Below are 21,971 nucleotides of genomic sequence, written 5' to 3' on the forward strand. Positions count from 1 at the left end.
ACCCGTCCATCTTGGGTGGCTCTACATGGCATGGCTCATAGTTTCACTAAGCTAGACAGGGCTGTGGTCCATGTGATCAGTTTGGTTAGTTTTCTGTGATTGTGGTTTTCATTCCCTCTGCCCTCTGATGGATAAGGATAAGAGGCTTATGGAGGCTTCCTGATGGGAGAATGACTGGGGGAAACTGGGTCTTGTTCTTATGGGCAGGGCCATGCTCAGTAAAACTTTAATCCAATTTTCTATTGGCGGGTGGGGCTGTCTTCCATCCTTGTTATTTGACCTGAGGCCAAACTATGGTGGAGGTAATGAAGACAATGGTGACCTCCTGCAAAAGGCGCCATGCATGTACTGCTTCACTCATTGCCCCTGACCCCTCAGCAGAGCACTGTCAACCCATGCCTCTGCCAGAGACTCCTAGACACTCATGGGCAAGTCGGGGTCAGCCTCTTATGGGGTCATTGCTCCTTTCTCCTGGGTTCTGGTACACACAAAGTTCTGTTTGTGCCCTCCAAGAGCCTGTTTCCCCAGTTCTATGTAAGTTCTAGTGGCTCTATGGTGGGGTTAATGGCGACCTCCTCCAAGAGGGCTGATGCCATACCCAGGTCTGCTGCACCCAGAGCCCCTGGCCCTGCAGCGGCTCACTGCTGAACTGCACCTTTGCAGGAGACATTCAAACACAGTTCTAGCTTAGTCTCTGTGGGGTCTCAGGGTCCTGGTACACAAGGTTTGAGCCCTCTGAGAGTCTCTGGTGGTTAACGGGTTTGATTCTAATTGTGATTTCTCTCCTCCTACCATCTTGTTGGAGTTTCTCCTTTGCGCTTGGACTTGGGGTATCTTTTTTGGTGGGATCTAACATTCTCCAACTGATGGTTTTTCAGCAGTGAATTGTAGTTTTGGAGTTCTTGCAGGAGAAGATAAGTACATATCCTTCTGCTCCGCCGTCTTACACCACTCTCCTCAAGACTAACTATGTGTTGAATGAGTGAAGATATGAATGCATACCATTTTTAATACTCTAATCTATGTTATGGTATTAAGTTCTCTTTTCACAAATGTTTTAGGCCCAATATTAAATGCAAGAAGCATAACCTATATTCTGATTCAGTCAACTGTGTGGTGGGTGAGTAGGATGTACCATGAGAGTAGGAACATGATCTGTTTCAATCTTTGTTACATACTAGGACCTGACAGTGTGTGGTGCAAGGGAGGTACCTTACAAATATGTATTAATTAATTTCTTTTAAAAATGAATGCTTTTCATTTTTCCCTCCAAGAGAAGGGCATGTAAAATTACATGAGTTTGGTTTAATACCATATTATTTGATATACAAAAGCTTATTTATGTTACTTTTAGATCCTCTTAGATTGTGGCAGTTTCTGACTAAACAGAAAAATAAAGAAGTACATACTGGTCTGGTACAGTCATAATTATTTGATGCACTCAGCAAATTCTTTGTCCTTGGCCAACAAAAGATCTCTAATTAAATGAGATAGATTAAAAATTTAAGGACTATTGTTCAATTCCTTGACACATTATCTTGCTAACACTCATAAATAACTGTGTGTATGTGTGTGTGTGTGTATGTGTATATATATATATATATATATATATATATATATATGTATATATATCAGTTCAGTTCAGTTGCTCAGTCATGTCTGACTCTTTGCGACCCCATGAATCACAGCATGCCAGGCCATCCTGTCTATCACTAACTCCCAGAGTTCACTCAAACTCATGTCCATCGAGTCAGTGATGCCATCCAGCCATCTCATCCTCTGTCGTCCCCTTCTCCTCCTGCCTCCAACCCCCCCAACCCCCAGCATCAGACTCTTTTCCAATGAGTCAAATCTTCACATGAGGTGGCCAAAGTGTTAGAGTTTCAGCTTCAACATCAGTCCTTCCAAAGAACACCTAGGACTGATCTCCTTTAGAATGGACTGGTTGGACTTCCTTGAAGTCCATGGGACTCTCAAGAGTCTTCTACAACACCACAGTTCAAAAACATCAAGTCTTTGGAGCTCAGCTTTCTTCACAGTCCAACTCTCACATCCATACATGACCACTGGAAAAACTATAGCCTTGACTAGACGGACCTTTGTTGGCAAAGTAATGTCTCTGCTTTTTAATGTGCTATCTAGGTTGGTCATAACTTTCCTTCCAAGGAGTAAGCATCTTTTATTTCATGGCTGCATTCACCATCTACACTGATTTTGGAGCCCCATGAAACAAAGTCTACCACTGTTTCCACTGTTTCCCCATCTATTTCTCATGAAGTGATGGGACTAGATGCCATGATCTTCGTTTTTTGAATGTTGAGCTTTAAACCAACTTTTTCATTCTCCTCTTTCACTTTCATCAAGAGGCTTTTGAGTTCCTCTTCACTTTCTGCCATAAGAGTGGTGTCATCTGCATATCTGAGGTTATTGATATTTCTCCTGGCAATCTTGATTCCAGCTTGTGTTTCTTCCAGCCCAGCATTTCTCATGATGTACTCTGCATAGACGTTAAATAAACAGGGTGACAATATACAGCCTTGATGTACTCCTTTTCCTATTTGGAACCAGTCTGTTGTTCCATGTCCAGTTCTTACTGTTGCTTCCTGACCTGCCTATAGGTTTCTCAAGAGGCAGATCAGGTGGTCTGGTATTCCCATCTCTTTCAGAATTTTCCACAGTTTATTGTGATCCACATAGTCAAAGGCTTTGGCATAGTCAATAAAGCAGAAATGGATGTTTTTCTGGAACTCTCTTGCTTTTTCGATGATCCAGCAGATGTTGGCAATTTGATCTCTGGTTCATTTGCCTTTTCTAAAACCAGCTTGAACATCTAGAAGTTCATGTATTGCTGAAGCCTGGCTTGGAGAATTTTGAACATCACTTTACTAGCATGTGAGATGAGTGCAATTGTGCGGTAGTTTGACCATTCTTTGGCATTGCCTTTCTTTAGGATTGGAATGATATGTATGTGGGAGAAACCGAGTGGCTCAGTGGTGAAGAATCTGCCTACCAAGTAGGAGATGCAGGTTCAATCCCTGGGTTGGGAAGATCTTATGGAGAAGGGATCTTCAGCACACTCCAATATTCTTGCCTGGGAAATCCCATAGACAAAGGAGCCTTGTGAGCTATAATCCCGGTGTCACAAAGAGTCTGACAGGACCTAGTACCTGAGCACAAAAACTCACACAGAAGCACATATATGTGTAAAAATAACTTTAACATAGACTAATATCCAAAATGTTTTATAGGTAACCTCTCTCAGAAATTACTTAAAAATTTTTTTAAAATAAATTAGACATAGTGGTAAATATCTTTAGCTTCTTTTTGGACCCCTTTTATCACCTCTTAAATCAAGAATAGGGTATTGCACACTTGCTTGTTATTACTACCTTACAAATCTCAACTTTGCTATAACATGAAAGCTACATAATCTCTTTCTCCCTTTCTGAAAACATAATTTATTTCTCTTCTCCAGGTCTTCTTTATTAAATATCACATTGGTATTATGGCCAGTTCTCATAGGATTTTGTTTCTGCCATTTTCCATCTTCTTTTTAGACCACAGTGGAAATAAGGGAACTAGTAGGAGGATCTTGGAAAAATTTAAAGTTAAAAGTTAGATTAAAAAATCCCTAAAATGTAAACTTAGTCTTGATATCATGGAAGATGTTAAAAAAAAATGATTAGAGCCATTATCATGTGCTCCTAAAACTTATCAGGACTTTTTTTTTTTATAAGACTTTCAAATTGTCTTTCTATTATGCTCAGTTAGAACAAGTAGACATTTTATTTTAAATTTTATGTACTTTCACTGACTTGGTTCCAAATATTCACCATTCCCAGTTCAGATAAGAATGACTTTCCTGGAAATTTATTTTTTTCCCCACTTTATTTTTGCTTCTTTATTAAAGACAAAAAAGATGTAATATTTTAAAGATATAGAAATGGACTTGTTCTTTCATATAAACTTGACTTACCTCTGTAACAAAAAGTTAGTTTACTTCTTCTTTAACTTTTTAATTTAAAAGACTGTCTCTTTTATTAAATGCTTAGGGAGAAATCAAAGTCATTGATTTGTGGATTTCAGTTCAGTTCAGTTCAGTCATTCAGTCTTGTCTGACTTTTTGCGACCCCATGAATCACAGCACATCAGGCCTCCCTGTCCATCACCAACTCCTGGAGTTCACTGAGACTCACGTCCATCGAGTCAGTGATGCCATCCAGCCATCTCATCCTCTGTTGTCCCTTTCTCCTCCTGCCCCCAATCCCTCCCAGCATCAGAGTCTTTTCCAATGAGTCAACTCTTCGCATCAGGTGGCCAAAGTACTGGAGTTTCAGATTTAGCATCATTCTTTCTGAAGAGATCCCAGGGCTGATCTCCTTCAGAATGGACTGGTTGGATCTCCTTGATTTAGGGGAATATAAATCCCACTCATCTAAAAGCTTGTGGTAAAATTTTTGCTTAGATGTAATTTCATCCAAAATAGTACAGTATGGGACTATAGCTGTATGTGTCTTAAGCCTAGACTAATACTGCAATGTATGACACATTTGAAAAAATTTTACTGCTGTTGAATCTGAAAAAACAATATTGGTAATTAAATTAGATTAATACCTATTGTTTTCTTCATTTCTATGATTAGCAAATTTAATATTTAAATGTAAAGATCAATTTGGTTGAGAACAACTTTTTTTTTTTAATCTACCACTTTATTGTATAACACTGGTGGAAGGAAAAGAAAAGCATTTTAAATCTTTTGTAGACAATGATTTTGAAGTAGAATGGTGGCAGCAAGAAGTTTGGATCATTTTATGTTTCACGTTACTCATAATTACACATGAAAAAGCTAAGACCTAATATCCACCATAAGTCCAAATAGCAGATTAATCATTGAGCAGAAACTAGTAAAACATGGGCCACTTGTTTTAATTGGTAAGTCATTTCTTAGAGGTTGATTGGACATAGAACATTTTTATATTACACTTGAGAAATATTTTTATTTAGTTTAATTATATTTGGGATAGACTCATACATTACTGAAAAATTATTTCCAAATGATTTTCACCATGATATGTTTTCATTTTGATTGTTAAATTATGATCCATCTACAAGAAAGAACAATTAGTGTAAACTCAAAATTACTTTTCACTCAGTTGCCTTGCCTTTAAGATGGCATTCAATTTCCTCAATTTTTTTTTCATTGAATGATCTCATTCAGAAAGCTTTTTAGCATGCAGATGTCAAAGGTAATTTGACTGCCTTGTAGTTTCAAAGTGTGTCATATGTCATATCTATAGTCTAGCTACGTTGTAAAAATTGAATATCTACAGCAACAAAGATTTATTATAGAATTCATATGTTATGGGTCTTACTTTTCTAAACTGAAGGAAGTTTACCTAAGGAATTCTATGCGTTGATGATATTTGTGCAACAAGACACTGACTAGATCCCAATTATATTATGAAATAAAAAATTGAATAAATAGAAAAACATTATTTTTTACTGCATGTCATTTTAGTCCAGTGGTATTCATTAACAGATACTGATAAAAAGAGATACATGACAGTCTCAGAGCAAATTAATGATTAGAGTAAAAAATTAGAGTGAAAAATGTAAGTACAACGAGAAACTTAATTAAGGAATTTACTATTCATTATTCTCTATTGTAAACATCAATCTTTAGTCAATTTAAACTTCAGCATGCACACAGGTGTCTCATAACACTATAGACCAACTCAAGGTGGTGAAAATATCTTATGATTAAGCTCATGAACCTTTTATTTTCTGCAAAATGCACCTTCATGAAAAGATTCAAAATATAGCTAATTACCTGGAATTATTTGAAACAATGGTTGGATAAATGGTTTAAATGATGAATTAATTCTGTGTGTACTATAAAGATTAAAAAAAAAAAGTCACAAGAAAGTCTTCTAGAAAACAACCATAATTAAGAAACCAGTAAGCGTAGAAGGGAGGGGTATTTAGGATGGCTTTTCCTACATGAAGTAAAAATATTCCCTGCTACACTGTATTACATAAATTCTGTGTAATTTATTAACACATATTTCAGATAGAGATTAAGTTATTTCATTTTTTTCTGATTTTTGCACTATCATGATATAGACTAGGTAATTTCTAAGCTGTTTAAAACAAATTTTCAATTATAACAATACATTAAAGAGAAGAAACATAATTTTAAATAATCTCAAATGTATTGCTGTCATTTGTCTGTGCGTGTTGATTTTACAGGTCTGGCTGTGGATCATTTCAGTGAACGGATATACTGGGCTGATCTTGAACTCTCTGTTATTGGCAGCGTTCTGTACGATGGTTCTGATTCTGTAGTCTCTGTGACCAGCAAACAAGGTTTGTGAAGTGCTTTAGTTTCTGCCTTTAATTACCACTGAGCATATTAAATAATGAAACATAGATACAATTATGAAAGCCTTACATTCTATATTTCCTCAATTTATGTCTCTTTTCAACTTACTGTGTAGTTTTGTGTGTGTGTTTGCATGGATACTCAGTCATGTCCAACTCTTTATGACCCCACAGACTGTAGCCTACCAGGCTTCTTTGTCCATGGGATTCCCAGGCAATAATATTAAAGAGGGTTGCCATTTCTTCCTTCTGGGGATCTTCCCCATTCAGGAATCAAGCTCATGTCTCCTGCATCTCCTGCATTGGCAGGTAGATTCTTTACCACCTGGGAATCTCATTTCAACTTGTAGCTCTTAATATTCATCGCAATTTTCATTCCTACTACTAAGAATAACAAAGAGGCCACACCAGAAGAACTTCTTGACTCCAGGACAAATGTGATGCATTGCTACTGGATTCAGAAAATATTCATTCTGTTTGTTGCTTCTGTGGATGTTCTTTTCTGAGCAGAAGACTTCGAGTAGTCAAGATTAGTGCCTGGGAACACTAATTTTTATTTCAAATTACAGTGATAAGTAGGAAATGAGTTACTTTATAGTAAAACATCATAGTAACATTTATTAGTATAGGTAATTGATAGGGACACTCTCATCCATGTGAAAAGCAATGTGTAAAAATTGAGAGTGTACTTCTTCTATAAATGACTGAAGAATCTACTGGTGCTCTTCTTTCATAGCACCCTTTTTATCTCCATCTCTATGTCTATCTTCTGTTTTTCACTCTCATTTTTTACTCCCTTCTGTGACTCACACTTTCCTTGCCAGGGAATCTCAGTTCTTTCTGCTTAATTTATTTCCCTTCATTTTCTCTTTCTCTTTCTTACCAAAACCCCTTAGCTATTTACCACAATTTGTTCACAACTTATACTTGAAGTTTTATATTTGCATACTAATTTACAAGTAAGTAAATAAGTTTTACTTACTGCTTTGCTTCCAGTTTTTTTTTTTTTTTTCTTTCTTTCTTAAGCAAAAGCAGAGAAGCTGCTAGAAGAATAATTGCATTGAATTTTCACTGTGCCCTTACTAGAAGAGTGTGTTTTTTGTTTAATAACACTAAATGGAAAAAAAAAAATTCAACATTCATGTAATTGATTACAAAAATTAACCCATTTTAGCTCAAATGTATATTTTACTATTTCAAGAAACAATAAAGAAAAATACATATTAAAAGGCATTTTATGTTTTACAACATTTAGATTATAAGTAAAATATAAATGTTGCTATTTCACTTTTTATAAATTTCAGTACCAAAGTTATATATTTTTATTTAAAAATCTCTAAAAATCCATTTTGTAAAGTGTGAGAAATTATTATTACTGTTATTCTCAGCCACACTAATTGTATATATGATTGACATTCACCAATTTGTTTTCTTTATACTATTTCTAAAATAGACAATAGAATGTCAGATTTAGGGGGATTATTTTACTATTCAAAACCAATTTATGATAGATAAAATTAATGTTCAGACAATTAATTTGACCATTAATTTTATACAGTGGTGGTGACAAATAGATTCAAGGGATTATATCTGCTAGACAGAATGCCTGAAAACTATGGACAGAAGTTCATAACACCATACAAGAGGCAGTAACCAAAACCAACCCCAAGAAAAAGAAATGCAAGAAGGCAAAGTGGTTGTCTGAGGAGGCCTTACAAATGGCTGAGAAAAGCAAAGAAGTAAAAGGCAAAGGAGAAGAGGAAAGATATACCCAACTGAATGCAGGGTTCCAGAGAAGAGCAAGGAGAGACAAGAAAGTCTTCTTAAGTAAACAATCCAAGGAAATGGAGGAAAACTACAGAATGGGAAATACTAGGGATCTCTTCAAGAAAATTGGAGATACCTAGGGACCATTTTATGCAAAGACTGGCACAATAAAACACAGAAATGGTAGGAACTTAATGAAGCAAAAGAGATTAAGAAGAGGTGGCAAGAATACACAAGAACTGTACAGAAAGATTCTTGATGACCTAGATAAACATGATGGTGTGTGTGGTCACTCAACAAGAGCCAGACAGCCTAGAGTGTGAAGTCAACTTTGCTATAGGAAGCATCTTTACTAATAAAGCTAGTGGAATGGAATTCCAGTTAGGTGATGGAATTCCAGCTGAGCTACTTCAAATCCTAAAAGATGATACTGTTAAATTGCTGCACTTTAAAATCAGCAATTGGAAGACTCATCAGTGGCCACAGAATTGGAAAAGATCAGTTTTCAATCCAATCCCAAAGAAAGGCAATGCCAAAGAATGTTCAAACTAGCATACAATTGCACTCATTTCATATGCTAGCAAGGTAATCTTCAAAATCCTTCATGCCAAACTTCAACAGTGTGTGAACCATGAAATTCCAGATGTTCAAGCTGGATTTAGAAAAGGCAGGGGAACCACAGATCAAATTGCCAACATCCACTGGATCATAGAAAAAGCAAGCTGCTGCTGCTGCGAAGTCACGTCAGTCATGTCCGACTCTGTGCGACCCCCATAGACGGCAGCCCACCAGGCTCCACCGTCCCTGGGATTCTCCAGGCAAGAGTACTGGAGTGGGGTGCCATTGCCTTTTCGAGAAAAAGCAAGAGAGTTCCATAAAAACATCCACTTCTGCTTCATTGACTATGCTAAAGTTTTTGATTGTGTGGATCAAAACAAACTATGGAAAATTCTTCAAGAAATGGGAATACCTGATCACCTTGCCTGTTTACTGAGAAACCTGTATGCAGGCCAAAAAGCAACAGTTAGAACCAGACATGAAACAATGGACTGGTTCCAAAGGGGGAAAGGAGTAGGTCAAGGCTGTATATTGTCACCCTGCTTATTTAACTTTTATTCAGAGTACATCATGTGAAATGCCAGCTGAATGAATCACAAACTGAAATAAAGATTGCCAGAAGAAATATAATTGACCTCAGATATGTAGATAACACTACGTTAATAACAGAAAGAAAAAAGGAACTAAAGAGCTTCTTGATAGAGATTAAAGAGGAGGGTTGAAAAGCTGGCTTAAAACTCAAAATTTAAAATACTATGATCATGGCATCCAGTCCTATCACTTCATGGCAAATGGAGAGAAAGTGGGAGAGGTGACAGACTGTATTTTCTTGGGCTCCAAAATCACTGCAGACAGTGACTGCAGCCATGAAATTTAGACTTCCTGCTTGGAAGAAAATCTATGACAAACCTAGACAGCATATTAAAAAGCAGTGGCATCACTTGGTCTATAAAGGTCCAGATAGTCAAAGCTATGGTTTTTCCGTTATCATGTATGAATGTGAGTGTTGGACCAGAAAAAAGGCTGAGTGCTGAAGAATTGATACTTTTGAATTGTGGTGCTGAAAAAGACTCTTCAGAGTCCCTTGGTCAGTAAGGAGATCAAGCCAGTTAATCCTTAAAGAAATCAATCCTGAATATTCATTAGAAGGACTGATGCTGAAGCTGAAGCTCCAATACTTTGGCCACCTGATGCAGAGAGCTGATTCACTGGAAAAGACCCTGATGCTGGGAAAGTTTGAGGGCAGGAGAAGAAGCAGGGGGACAGAGGATGAGATGGTTGGATGACATCACTTACTCAATAGACACAAGTTTGAGCAAACTCCAGGAGATAGTGAAGGACAGGGAAGTCTAGTGTGCTGCAGTCCACGGGGTCACAAAGAGTAGGACACAACTGAGCAGCTGAAATACGAGAAAATGAGACTTTTGTGAACTGTTTTTGTGCAGTGGTTATCAATGTTATGTAAGCTTTATGTTTGTTTGCAAACTGTACAACAGAAAAGATTACTCTGTATTAATAAGCCCCCCAGGAAATGCTTTGTGATGGTAAAATTGATTAAAGTGATGATGGAAATGTTTGGTATGTTCTTAGTGATAAGTTTAATATCTCACATTTTTACTGCTAATAAATCAGTCATCAATTTTATAGCTAATATTAAAAATATTCTAATTCTGAAAGTTTTTATGAACGGGAATAAGATTTTTGATATGATCTTTGATAAGTTTAGTTTTCTTAAGACTGACTGACTGACTTTACATTTGCAACTTTTATAACTCCACTTTTAAAAAATTCTAGGTTTGTTACATCCACATAGGATTGATGTCTTTGAAGATTATATATATGGAGCAGGTCCTAAAAATGGTGTGTTTCGAGTACAAAAATTTGGCCATGGTTCAGTAGAGTACCTAGCTCTAAATGTTGACAAAACAAAAGGTGTTTTGATTTCTCATCGCTATAAACAACTAGATTGTAAGTATAATATTTTATACGATTTTCTATCTTGGCAAAGTTACTTTCTTATGATTCTCAAAATAAAGAATTTTTAAATTCAAAACTCTTTTCGTGGCTTAACTCCAGTAAGTTAAGTCACTTTAATTTTGATTGCACCAGACTTTTCAAATTATCAAAGGCAAGATATAAATAATGCAAAAGTTTCTATTTCCGCTATAACAGATATGAAAATTTCAGGATTTGGTTGTGTTTTCTTGGAATTAGAATAAATTTGTTATAAAAATTTCTCTCATACTATGTTTTTCTTTCTAAATTCTTAATAAAACCTGATATGTCTATAGTTAAACCATGCAAGTAAGGAAATTTATCATTAGCCTTTTCACTCACTGATAACCAAGTAACAATTATAGATCTAACATTTCATCTTTAAAGGTATCTGAGGATATTGTTCCCAAGAATTATATTTTCTCTGATTGTTTATGATTTTTACTGCTACTTTCTCTCCTAAAAAGAGAGAAATATTTGACATTGGTATCTTGAAAGATATGTTTCAAGCACAGCCATAAAAATATTGAAGAGCAAAGAAATAAAATGTAGCTGAAATTCAAGTGATCTGAGTTTATGTATCAGTTCACCCTTCAGAATATTGTTTAAGATTTACTTCTATTAATAATTATCCCTTATGGTGAATAAAAAGGATTTAATTTCATTCAGTATGATCTGGAAAGGAAAGAATTGTATCAAATGAGTTCTGGAATCAGGTTAAAACAACATATACTTCGCTAAAACCTTCTTCTATTCACACTTTTGCTGCTCTTTACCAATGATCTGACACATATCGTTCCAAGGTTAATATGAGGACATCACCCTCTCAACCTCTAGTTCTGTCTGATTCGTATTCATGGTCAAATATTCCCACCTTCATAAAAAATCTATAAAGTCTGCCCTAAGTATAATAGGTACTTGAGTAGTGGTTCTTACACAATGAAAGTGACTTTCATAGTCACCATTTCACTTTCTTAATGTCATTTCTGTTTCATTCTAAGGACAGATTCTGTACAGAAAGCCACAAAGCAGCTGTTGCTATAGAGGATACTGATTGGATAGAAATTTAGACAAAAATAAATGTGGTACCCATTTATCCATGCACACATCTGATGGAAAGGAAACCACATAGACATGTTTTCTAGAGAGAAAAAACCATGTTTTGTTTGTGTTCTAACAGACAACTACATATAGATTGTAAGCCTTTGTAAATATCAGAGGGAGTTGTTTATGTCTGTTAAACAGGTCTTGAAACTATTTAAAATGAGAATTAGATCCCCAAGACTTCAGTTGGCTTGACTTTTACAATAGTCCTAAACTGTACTTCTGTGTCTCAGATCAACTCTTTTGCCAAAGGAAAAGTGACAAATTATGTGTTTGATTTTCCTCTCCCTCATGGAAAATGTAAATTAAGATACATTTTCTATTAATAATAGATGCTGGGTTGTTTTTATTTAGTCACTAAATCATGTCTGACTCTTTTGTGACCCCATGGAGGCATGCAACCCCCTAGGCTCCTCTGTCCATGGGATTTCCCAGGCAACAATGCTGGAGTGGGTTGCCATTTCCTTCTCCAGGGGATCTTCCCGACCCAGAGATCAAATCCGAATGTCCTGCATTGGCAGGCGGATTCTTTATCACTGAGCCAGCAGGGAAACCCTTAGACATTAGTTAGTAATTTCTTTTCATCTATAAAGGAGTACTGGAATATTGAAATAATATACTCCTGGTAAAAAAAAAATTGATGTTATTTCTTTTCAACATTGCTAATTCATCATCTAACCTTGTTGAATTTTATGTTTTTGAAACCTATTGTATTTATAGTTATGTTCTTTTTTTGTTTTGTTTTGATCAGTACCCAATCCATGCTCGGATCTAGCATGTGAATTCCTCTGTTTACTGAATCCTTCTGGGGCCACTTGTGCATGCCCAGAAGGAAAATATTTGATTAATGGTACCTGCAATGATGACAGCTTGTTGGGTAGGTAAACTTCATTATTCTGTAAATAATGAATTACTGTGTAGAATAAATGTTCACAACTACTGAAAGTGAGCAGAATTAGCTACTCAGTAATCACTGATATCATTTCCATGATATCACTGGTTCGTGAGTGCCTATATAAGCTATTATTTTCTCTGATAATGACTTCCTATTAGTTGATTGTACATTTATTACAAAGCTGCATTGAGCACCTACCATGCATGAAAGAGTAAATTAAGAGACCTTTTTATATAGCTCTTGTATCAGTTAAGATAATGATATTTCTGAGGGTACCATTCAGCTGTTAGTTTAAACCAAACTACCAAATCCATTTATCCATTTAGTAACTTTATATTTAACAACTTCTGTGTGCCAACACTTATTTAGAAACTAAGACTTAGTTTCCTCTGTAAAGTCTGATTAATAATAAATACTACTACTCTTATTAATAATAAATATAATAAACATTTTGAGAACTTATGAGCAAATATAGCATTAATTTAGAAACCAAGAACTAAGTTAGAAGCAAACTGCAAATGTTTCAGTTTATGCTTTAGAAGGTACCGGTTGGAACAAACATTTAAAACCTGAAACATTATTTCAGATGCTGGAGTGTATTAAATAGCAAAACATAAAAAATCAAAACCAAAATTAGTGTGTTGAAAAGGGTGGGGGAAGAATTGTCTCTGGGATATCCAGACAGACTTTCAATAGTTTATTCATATTCAAGACATTAGCCATAATGGGAAAAAATGCTAAGAAAAAAGAAAATCAACACATTGATTTTATGTCACAGACAAAAGCACAGTGCTCCATAATCACTTGCAGGTCACAGCAAACGTTTTTCCGATGAGACACACACTTAGGATCTCTTCATAGCAGGGCTTCCTACCTGTTGCATTAATATTTCTCTGTTAGAATGAACTCTGTGTGTGAACACAGAATCTTTGTTCTCTGTCAGCATCTCTATGCCCATACCATTGTCTCCTTGTTCTCTGATGAGCGTTATATGCCATCTAAACACTTTTGCATTTCCTAAGGCACTCAGTGTCTAAAACTGTCATAGCTTTTTTATTTAGTATATATTTTAAAGTACTGAATATCCATAGCTGAAGATCTTCCAAAGATGAAATGACGAATGTCACAAACACCAATAAATAGATCTTTATGGGAATGGTGATATAAGCTACAGAAGAGACAAAGTTCAAACTGTTAGGAAAAATTTGATGATTATCCAATTAGAGATAAGATTAGAATTTCCTATAGAATATGACCTTAGAATAAGATCTGCAAAGACAGATTAGATTTAGGTTAGGTAGGAATGAATGAAGAGGACATTGAAACAGAAGAAACTGTCTGAAAACTCACGAAACCATTGAATGTAAAGAAAATAACGAGTCATTTATTCCAGTTAGTATGTCTGATGTGCAAAGTCTGCTGTTGGATGGTAGGTTGGAACATGCTTAATGGAAAGCTAAATGTGAATCTTGATTGGTCTTTTGGAAGAGTATTTTAGTGCCAGTCATTGAAAAGGGGTGTTCTCCCTAGTATTAGGAGGAACCCTTCCTCCTTACCATTTCTCCCGGTCAGAGTTTGCATGATCTCAATTGTGATGACAGAATAATAGAATTATATGCACATGTTCAAACATTATCTGGTGCATTTTTCACTCACTACTCTGACACAGTCATGCAGGTGAACTGTGTATGGCCACGAGTTCTACTTCAGTTCAGTTCAGTTGCTCAGTTGTGTCTGACTCTTTGTGACCCCATGAACTGCTGCATGCCAGGCTTCCCTGTCCATCACCAACTCTCGAAGCTTGCTCAAACTCATGTCCATCCAGTTGGAAATGCCATCCAATCAACTCATCCTCTGTCATCCCCTTCTCCTCCTGCCCTCAATCTTTCCCAACATCAGGGTCTTTTCAAACGAGTCAGCTCTTCACAACACGTGGCCAAAGTATTGCAGTTTCAGCTTCAACATCAGTCCTTCCAATGAACACCAAGGACTGATCTCATTTAGGAAGGACTGGTTGGATCTCCTTGCAGTCCAAGGGACTCTCAAGAGTCTTCTCCAACATTAGAGTTCAGAAGCATCAATTCTTTGGCAATTGGCTTTCTTTATAGTCCAATTCTCACATAATTGCAAGACTCCTGGAAAAGCCATAGCTTTGACTAGATGGACATTTGTTGGCAAAATAATGTTTCTGCTTTTTAATACACTGTCTAGGTTGGTCATAGCTTTTCTCCCAAAGAGCAAATGTCTTTTAATTTCATGGCTGCAGTCACGATCTGCAGTGATTTTGGGGCCCCCCAAAATAAAGTCTCTCACTGTTTCCATTGATTCCCCACCTATTTGTGAGTTCTACATAACATCTCGGAAACAGATTCTTCAAAATGTCAACAACTCCTTCCTTGTAGACGATGTACCACATTTTCACTAGTTCCAGACAACCATAAGCAGTGTTCTCAAAGAGCCTCCTGTGCACTGTCTACTTACACTGCTGTTGGGGTGGGAAAGACTCCTGGGAGAGAGATTTGTACTCTGCGTGGAAGCACACAACTTACGCTACTAGTGTGACGTTTACATTGATTTGGGTGTTAGAAGTTTTTTTTTTTTTTTTAAATTACCAAGTTGCAGACAGCTTTTGTTGTTTCTCTTTTATAAATAAATAAGACTGTCTCTTCTATATAACCTCCCTTTTGCCCCTTTACTTAATCTGAATGTCCTTGTAGTTGTTTAGTCACTAAGTCATGTCTGACTCTTTTGTGACTCCGTGGACTGTAGTCCCCCAGGCTCCTCTGTCCACAGAATTCTCCAAGAAGAATACGAGAGTGAGTTGCCATATCCTTCTTGAGTACATCTTCCCAACCCAGGGATCAAATCTGCATCTCCGACTTGGCAGGCAGAGTGAGCCTGCCTCACTCTGAGAGCCATTGAGCCATGTGGGAAACCAATAATACAAAAAATTAATTCAATAATCCAAAATCAACAAATACATAGGAAGACACTCAAAATTCTCCAAGCTAGGCTCCAACAATACGTGAACCATGAACTTCCAGATGTTCAAGCTGGTTTTAGAAAAGGTAGAGGAACCAGAGATCAAATTGCCAACATTTGCTGGATCATTGAAAAAGCAAGAGAGTTCCAGAAAAACATCTACTTCTGCTTCATTGATTTTGCCAAAGCCTTTGACTATGTGGATCACAAAAACTGTGGAAAATTCTGAAAGAGATGGGAATACCAGACCACCTGACCTGCCTCTTGAGAAATCTATAGGCAGGTCAGGAAGCAACAGTTAGAACTGGACATGGAACAACAGACTGGTTCCAAATAGGAAAAGGAGTACATCAAGGCTGTATATTGTCACCCTGTTTATTTAACTTCTATGCAGAGTACATCATGAGAAACCCTGGGCTGGAGGAAGCACAAGCTGGAATCAAAATTGCTGGGAGAAGTATCAATAACCTCAGATATGCAGATGAAAAATTGAAGTATGGAGAGGTTCAATTGACTGTCTAACAATACTTAATAATGGTAGTACTCTAAGGTGGACCTAGGCATTCCACAGTCTTCATCATCATAATGCACTCTAGTGCCTCCAATCCACCCAAAGTATCCATGTCCAGAGTAATTGGAAAATACTAGAAATAACCTGCAGAAAGTGCCCAGCACAATGCCTTGCAAAAAGCAGACATACAGCACTCTAATATAAACCTGTCATGAAGGTCGCAAAAAAAATTTGGTAAAGAATCTGCCTGTAGTGCAGGAGACTCAGGTTCAATCCCTGGTTCAGAAAGATGCCCTGGAAAGGGCATGGTGATCCACCACAGCATTCTTGTCTAGATAATTCCATGGACACAGGAGCTTGGTGAGCTACAGTCCATGGGTTCACAAACCGGCAGACATGACTGAGTGACTAACACTTTCACTTTTCACTTCCCAAGTTTTAAATGAGGAAGCATTTTATCTAAATACACACTTAACCAAAATCTTAAACTCTTTTAGAAATTTTAGTTTTATGTTTTCAACCCTACCTGAAAGGCATGATTACAGAAAACACCTCAACATTTATTTTGTAATTAAAAAAAAATCTTATATATTAAATAATGCAAGTGTTAAAATTATTCACATTGGCTTTTATATATATAAGCTGTGGTAATGGATGACTTGGAACACTTTGGTTAAGTATATAAATAAATGGAGTTTAGAATTATTGATTAGTATAGATAAAAGCCAATTAATTTTTCCTGACATTTGATATTGCTAACTTTTTCAGCTCTTTATAATTGCTTGCCTTTCTTTAGCTGCTATTGTTAAATGATGAGCACACTGAGTATTTTTAATCTTCATGTAGGAAATTTGAAATTCAAATGTTACCCATTCTTGGAGAAGTATTCAGTTACTCTTCCCTACAGTTGATTATAATTGCTGGAGCTTGGCTTCTGGGGGCAATTTAGATATTGACAAAAGCAGCTTCCATTTTCATTATAGAACTATTACAGTTAGGTTTTGAAAGACTGTAACTCCACTTTCATTTCAACAGGCAGTGTTATATGTTTAAATTTCTGGTGCCTAATGAGGCACATTATAGAAATGCACATATCCTACCATGTAGAGATTCTGAATATATATGTGTTTTGCATAGACCATCCATCAGTGAAACTGCGCTCTCCCATAGTAATCCTAGGTGTGATCATAATACCTTTAATAGTTATCTTCACTATTCACATTCACAACTCCACTTAGGATGTTTCATGCTAAAAGAGTTAGAAATGTTTCGGTAAATTTTATTCTAAGTAAATGTTATTCCCACTCCAGATCTTTCTTGAGAGTTTGCTGTCTATATTCAACCCTTGCTAGAGATTCCCACTTCATTTAAATAGGTATTTCCAATTTAATACATTCAGAGATAAAACACTTTAGGTCCTATTGCCCCTTAGTTTGAAACTAAAGGATTATCTTAGTTTTTCCTTTCCCTCTGATGTGATTTTTATCTTCTAGTTATTTTTAGAATGTGTCTACTTTTATCTATCCTACATTATTTTAAAGCCATCATCTTATCCAGCCTGGACAATTTAAACAGAATCCTAATAGTCCCTGTGCTTTCAGTTTAACCACATCATTACACTCATTCTTAGACATTCTAGACTTTTCAAAGACTTAACACTACTTTTGAGGAAAAGTCCAACATCCAAGAATCTCCTGTGACACACTGCTTATCTCTTCAAATTCACTTGTCTTTCAATTCCTTCCTTCACACTCTGTAATCCAGTCCAGTCTTAGTAACTTTCACTGAGTCCTTCCAATGCTCACCTTCTGGCTTTCATAGATTCCATTCCATGTGAGCTGGATTCTCAGTGCACCTCATCTGCACTCAGAACATAATGCTCACTAAGATTGTCACTTGGTAATTTACCAAATGAGTGCCTCAATTTCCTGTTGAAATTTAGCAATACATCTTGTAGACCCAGATTGCAGGTCTCCATCCTTGAACTATTCCAGTATGGTTAGAACTCAGACTCTCAATTGTGTGTATGTGTATGGTATTTACTTATGTACCTCAAAATTTACAAAGCTCTATAATTTTACTTTTACTTTCAAGTGTCTTATTTAATATTCACAACAAATCTATGAGTTAAGTTGTACATGTGTCATTAAGGCTACCTTAAAGTAGAAATAACTAAGGCTTGGAGTGTTTAACTTATGTATAGTAAGGATCATATCAGATCAGATCAGTCGCTCAGTCGTGTCCGACTCTTTGCGACCCCATGAATCGCAGCACGCCAGGCCTCGCTGTCCATCACCAACTCCCGGAGTTCACTCAGACTCATGTCCATCGAGTCAGTGATGCCATCCAGCCATCTCATCCTCTGTCATCCCCTTCTCCTCTTGCCCCCAATCCCTCCCAGCATCAGAGTCTTTTCCAATGAGTCAACTCTTTGCATCAGGTGGCCAAAGTACTGGAGTTTCAGCTTTAGCATTATTCCTTCCAAAGAAATCCCAGGGCTGATCTCCTTCAGAATGGACTGGTTGGATCTCCTTGCAGTCCAAGGGACTCTCAAGAGTCTTCCCCAACACCACAGTTCAAAAGCATCAATTCTTCGGCGCTCAGCCTTCTTCACAGTCCAACTCTCACATCCATACATGACCACAGGAAAAACCATAGCCTTGACTAGACGGACCTTTGTTGGCAAAGTAGTGTCTCTGCTTTTGAATATGCTATCTAGGTTGGTCAGAACTTTCCTTCCAAGGAGTAAGCGTCTTTTAAATTCATGGCTGCAGTCACCATCTGCAGTGATTCTACAGCCCAGAAAAATAAAGTCTGACACTGTTTCCACTGTTTCCCAATCTATTTCCCATGAAGTGGTAGGACCAGAAACCATGATCTTCGTTATCTGAATGTTGAGCTTTAAGCCAACTTTTTCACTCTCCACTTTCACTTTCATCAAGAGGCTTTTGAGTTCCTCTTCATTTTCTGCCATAAGGGTGGTGTCATCTGCATATCTAAGGCTATTGATATTTCTCCCGGCAATCTTGATTCCAGCTTGTGCTTCTTCCAGCCCAGCGTTTCTCATGATATACTCTGCATAGAAGTTAAATGAGCAAGGTGACAATATACAGCCTTGACATACTCCTTTTCCAATTTGGAACCAGTCTGTTGTTCCATGTCCAGTTCTAACTGTTGCTTCCTGACCTGCATACAAATTTCTCAAGAGGCAGGTCAGGTGGTCTGGTATTCCCATCTCATTCAGAATTTTCCAGTTTATTGTGATCCACATAGTCAAAGGCTTTGGCATAGTCAATAAAGCAGAAATAGATGTTTTTCTGGAACTCTCTTGCTTTTTCCATGATCCAGCGGATGTTGGAAATTTGATCTCTGGTTCCTCTGCCTTTTCTAAAACCAGCTTGAACATCAGGAAGTTCACGGTTCACATATTGCTGAAGCCTGGCTTGGAGAATTTTAAGCATTACTTTACTAGTGTGTGAGATGAGTGCAATTGTGTGGTAGTTTGAGCATTCTTTGGCATTGCCTTTCTTTCGGATTGGAATGAAAACTGACCTTTTCCAGTCCTGTGGCCACTGCTGAGTTTTCCAAATTTGCTGGCATATTGAGTGCAGCATTTTCACAGCATCATCTTTCAGGATTTGGAATAGCTCAACTGGAATTCTATCACCTCCACTAGCTTTGTTCGTAGTGATGCTTTCTAAGGCCCACTTGACTTCATATTCCAGGATGTCTGGCTCTAGGTCAGTGATCACACCATCGTGATTATCTGGGTCGTGAAGATCTTTTTTGTACAGTTCTTCTGTGTATTCTTGCCATCTCTTCTTAATATCTTCTGCTTCTGTTAGGTCCATACCGTTTCTGTCCTTTATCGAGCCCATCTTTGCATAAAATGTTCCTTTGGTATCTCTGATTTTCTTGAAGAGATCTCTAGTCTTCCCCATTCTGTTGTTTTCCTCTATTTCTTTGCATTGATCACTGAAGAAGGCTTTCTTATCTCTTCTTGCTATACTTTAGAACGCTGCATTCAGATGTTTATATCTTTCCTTTTCTCCTTTGCTTTTCGCTTCTCTTCTTTTCACGGCTATTTGTAAGGCTTCCCCAGACAGCCATTTTGTTTTTTTGCATTTCTCTTCCATGGGGGTGGTCTTGATCCCTGTCTCCTATACAATGTCACGAACCTCATTCCATAGTTCATCAGGCACTCTATCTATCAGATCTAGGCCCTTAAATCTATTTCTCACTTCCACTGTATAATCATAAGGGATTTGATTTAGGTCATACCTGAATGGTCTAGTGGTTTTCCCTACTTTCTTCAATTTAAGTCTGAATTTTGCAATAAGGAATTCATGGTCTGAGCCACAGTCAGCTCCTGGTCTTGTTTTTGCTGACTGTATAGAGCTTCTTCATCTTTGGCTGCAAAGAATATAATCAATCTGATTTCGGTGTTGACCATCTGGTGATGTCCATGTATAGAGTTTTCTCTTGTGTTGTTGGAAGAGGGTGTTTGTTATGACCAATACATTTTCTTGGCAAAAGTCTATTAGTCTTTGCCCTGCTTCATTCCGTATTCCAAGGCTAAATTTGCCTGTTACTCCAGGTGTTTCTTGACTTCCTACTTTTGCATTCCAGTCCCCTATAATGAAAAGGAGCAGAACTAGGACCTAAAACCAAATCTTACTATATCAGTTGTCACTTTGTTTATACCACGTATATATATAGTGCCTCATGAGAGAGTACTTCATATTACAAATGCAAAATTTAGTAATGCCAACCTGAAGCCTCCCTACTTGAAAAAGTATTGGAAGCTGTTTTGCAATGCCAAAAATATCAGAATTTGTTTGACACTGCTGATTGTCTCTATTTATGACAGTAGTTATGATACTTGAATTGTTGTCATTTAATGTCACTAAGGCTCTTTAAGATGTTCTTGTGATTATTGCAGTCATATATTCAAGCTGCTGCTATGTCTAGGTCAGTGTATCTTGGGTAAAGAATATAAGCTGTTTTGACTTCATACAAAATAAGAATGACTTTAGAAAAAGATATTTTCTGGATAGACTGCTTTTTAAATTATTGTTAATTGTCTTTGTTCCATTGGGCATTGTGCCCTGGTCTACATAGAGCAGTATTTCTAATGGAGAAAGAGCCATGTCTATACATACAGAAAAAATCCAGAAAATGATTCCAAACCAATCTTTATCATAAATCAGATTCATCATATTTTTAAAACTAATTCTGTGACCTCAAGGAATGATCATCATTTCCTTTTCAAAGCCAAAATGTATTATGTAGGCAAATTATGCCTAATCAGTTTATATATGGAAATAGATGTTTCTGACACTTATCACCGCCTTCTATCAAATCTAAGTAACTTTTTGTTTTGTGTGTTTGTAAATATAAGTATGTACATCAAAGAGTATTTTTTCATTTAAATGTTTCCCTATACTATAAATTATATATATATATGTATTTGTTTATTTCTATATGAGCACTATACTATATATATTATATGTATGGCTATATATACTATAATATTTAGCTTACATATTTCAGTTTGGCTTAATATCAGACATTCCTTGAAAAATAAGCCATATTTCCCCATACTGTGAAAAAACACTTATTGGTTGGAAAATATTTTATTTTTAGAAAGTTTCAGTTAGTTTTATTGTTTAATATTTTAACAAATATAAAAAATGGTAAATAGCGCTTTAAGCCTGAGAAAGAATAAAAGTTAATTGAACACTTGTGTTCACCTTCAACAATAGTTGAAATCTGATT

The 21,971-nt window shown here is 36.6% G+C and overlaps 1 protein-coding gene across 3 annotated transcripts in view; it reads left to right on the top strand.

Moving 5' to 3' along the window:
- LRP1B (LDL receptor related protein 1B) overlaps positions 1-21,971 on the top strand; it is a 2,173,551-nt gene that overhangs the window by 2,046,262 nt on the left and 105,318 nt on the right. For all 3 annotated transcript variants that reach the window (XM_027561670.1, XM_027561656.1, XM_027561663.1), the window contains 3 exons: positions 6,250-6,366; positions 10,501-10,674; positions 12,557-12,682. In XM_027561670.1, the coding sequence (XP_027417471.1) occupies positions 6,250-6,366; positions 10,501-10,674; positions 12,557-12,682 (417 nt within the window). The remainder of the gene's footprint in view (positions 1-6,249; positions 6,367-10,500; positions 10,675-12,556; positions 12,683-21,971) is intronic.

The sequence above is a fragment of the Bos indicus x Bos taurus genome, chromosome 2, assembly GCF_003369695.1.
Source record: "Bos indicus x Bos taurus breed Angus x Brahman F1 hybrid chromosome 2, Bos_hybrid_MaternalHap_v2.0, whole genome shotgun sequence".
In the NCBI taxonomy this organism is placed as follows: Eukaryota; Metazoa; Chordata; class Mammalia; order Artiodactyla; family Bovidae; genus Bos; species Bos indicus x Bos taurus.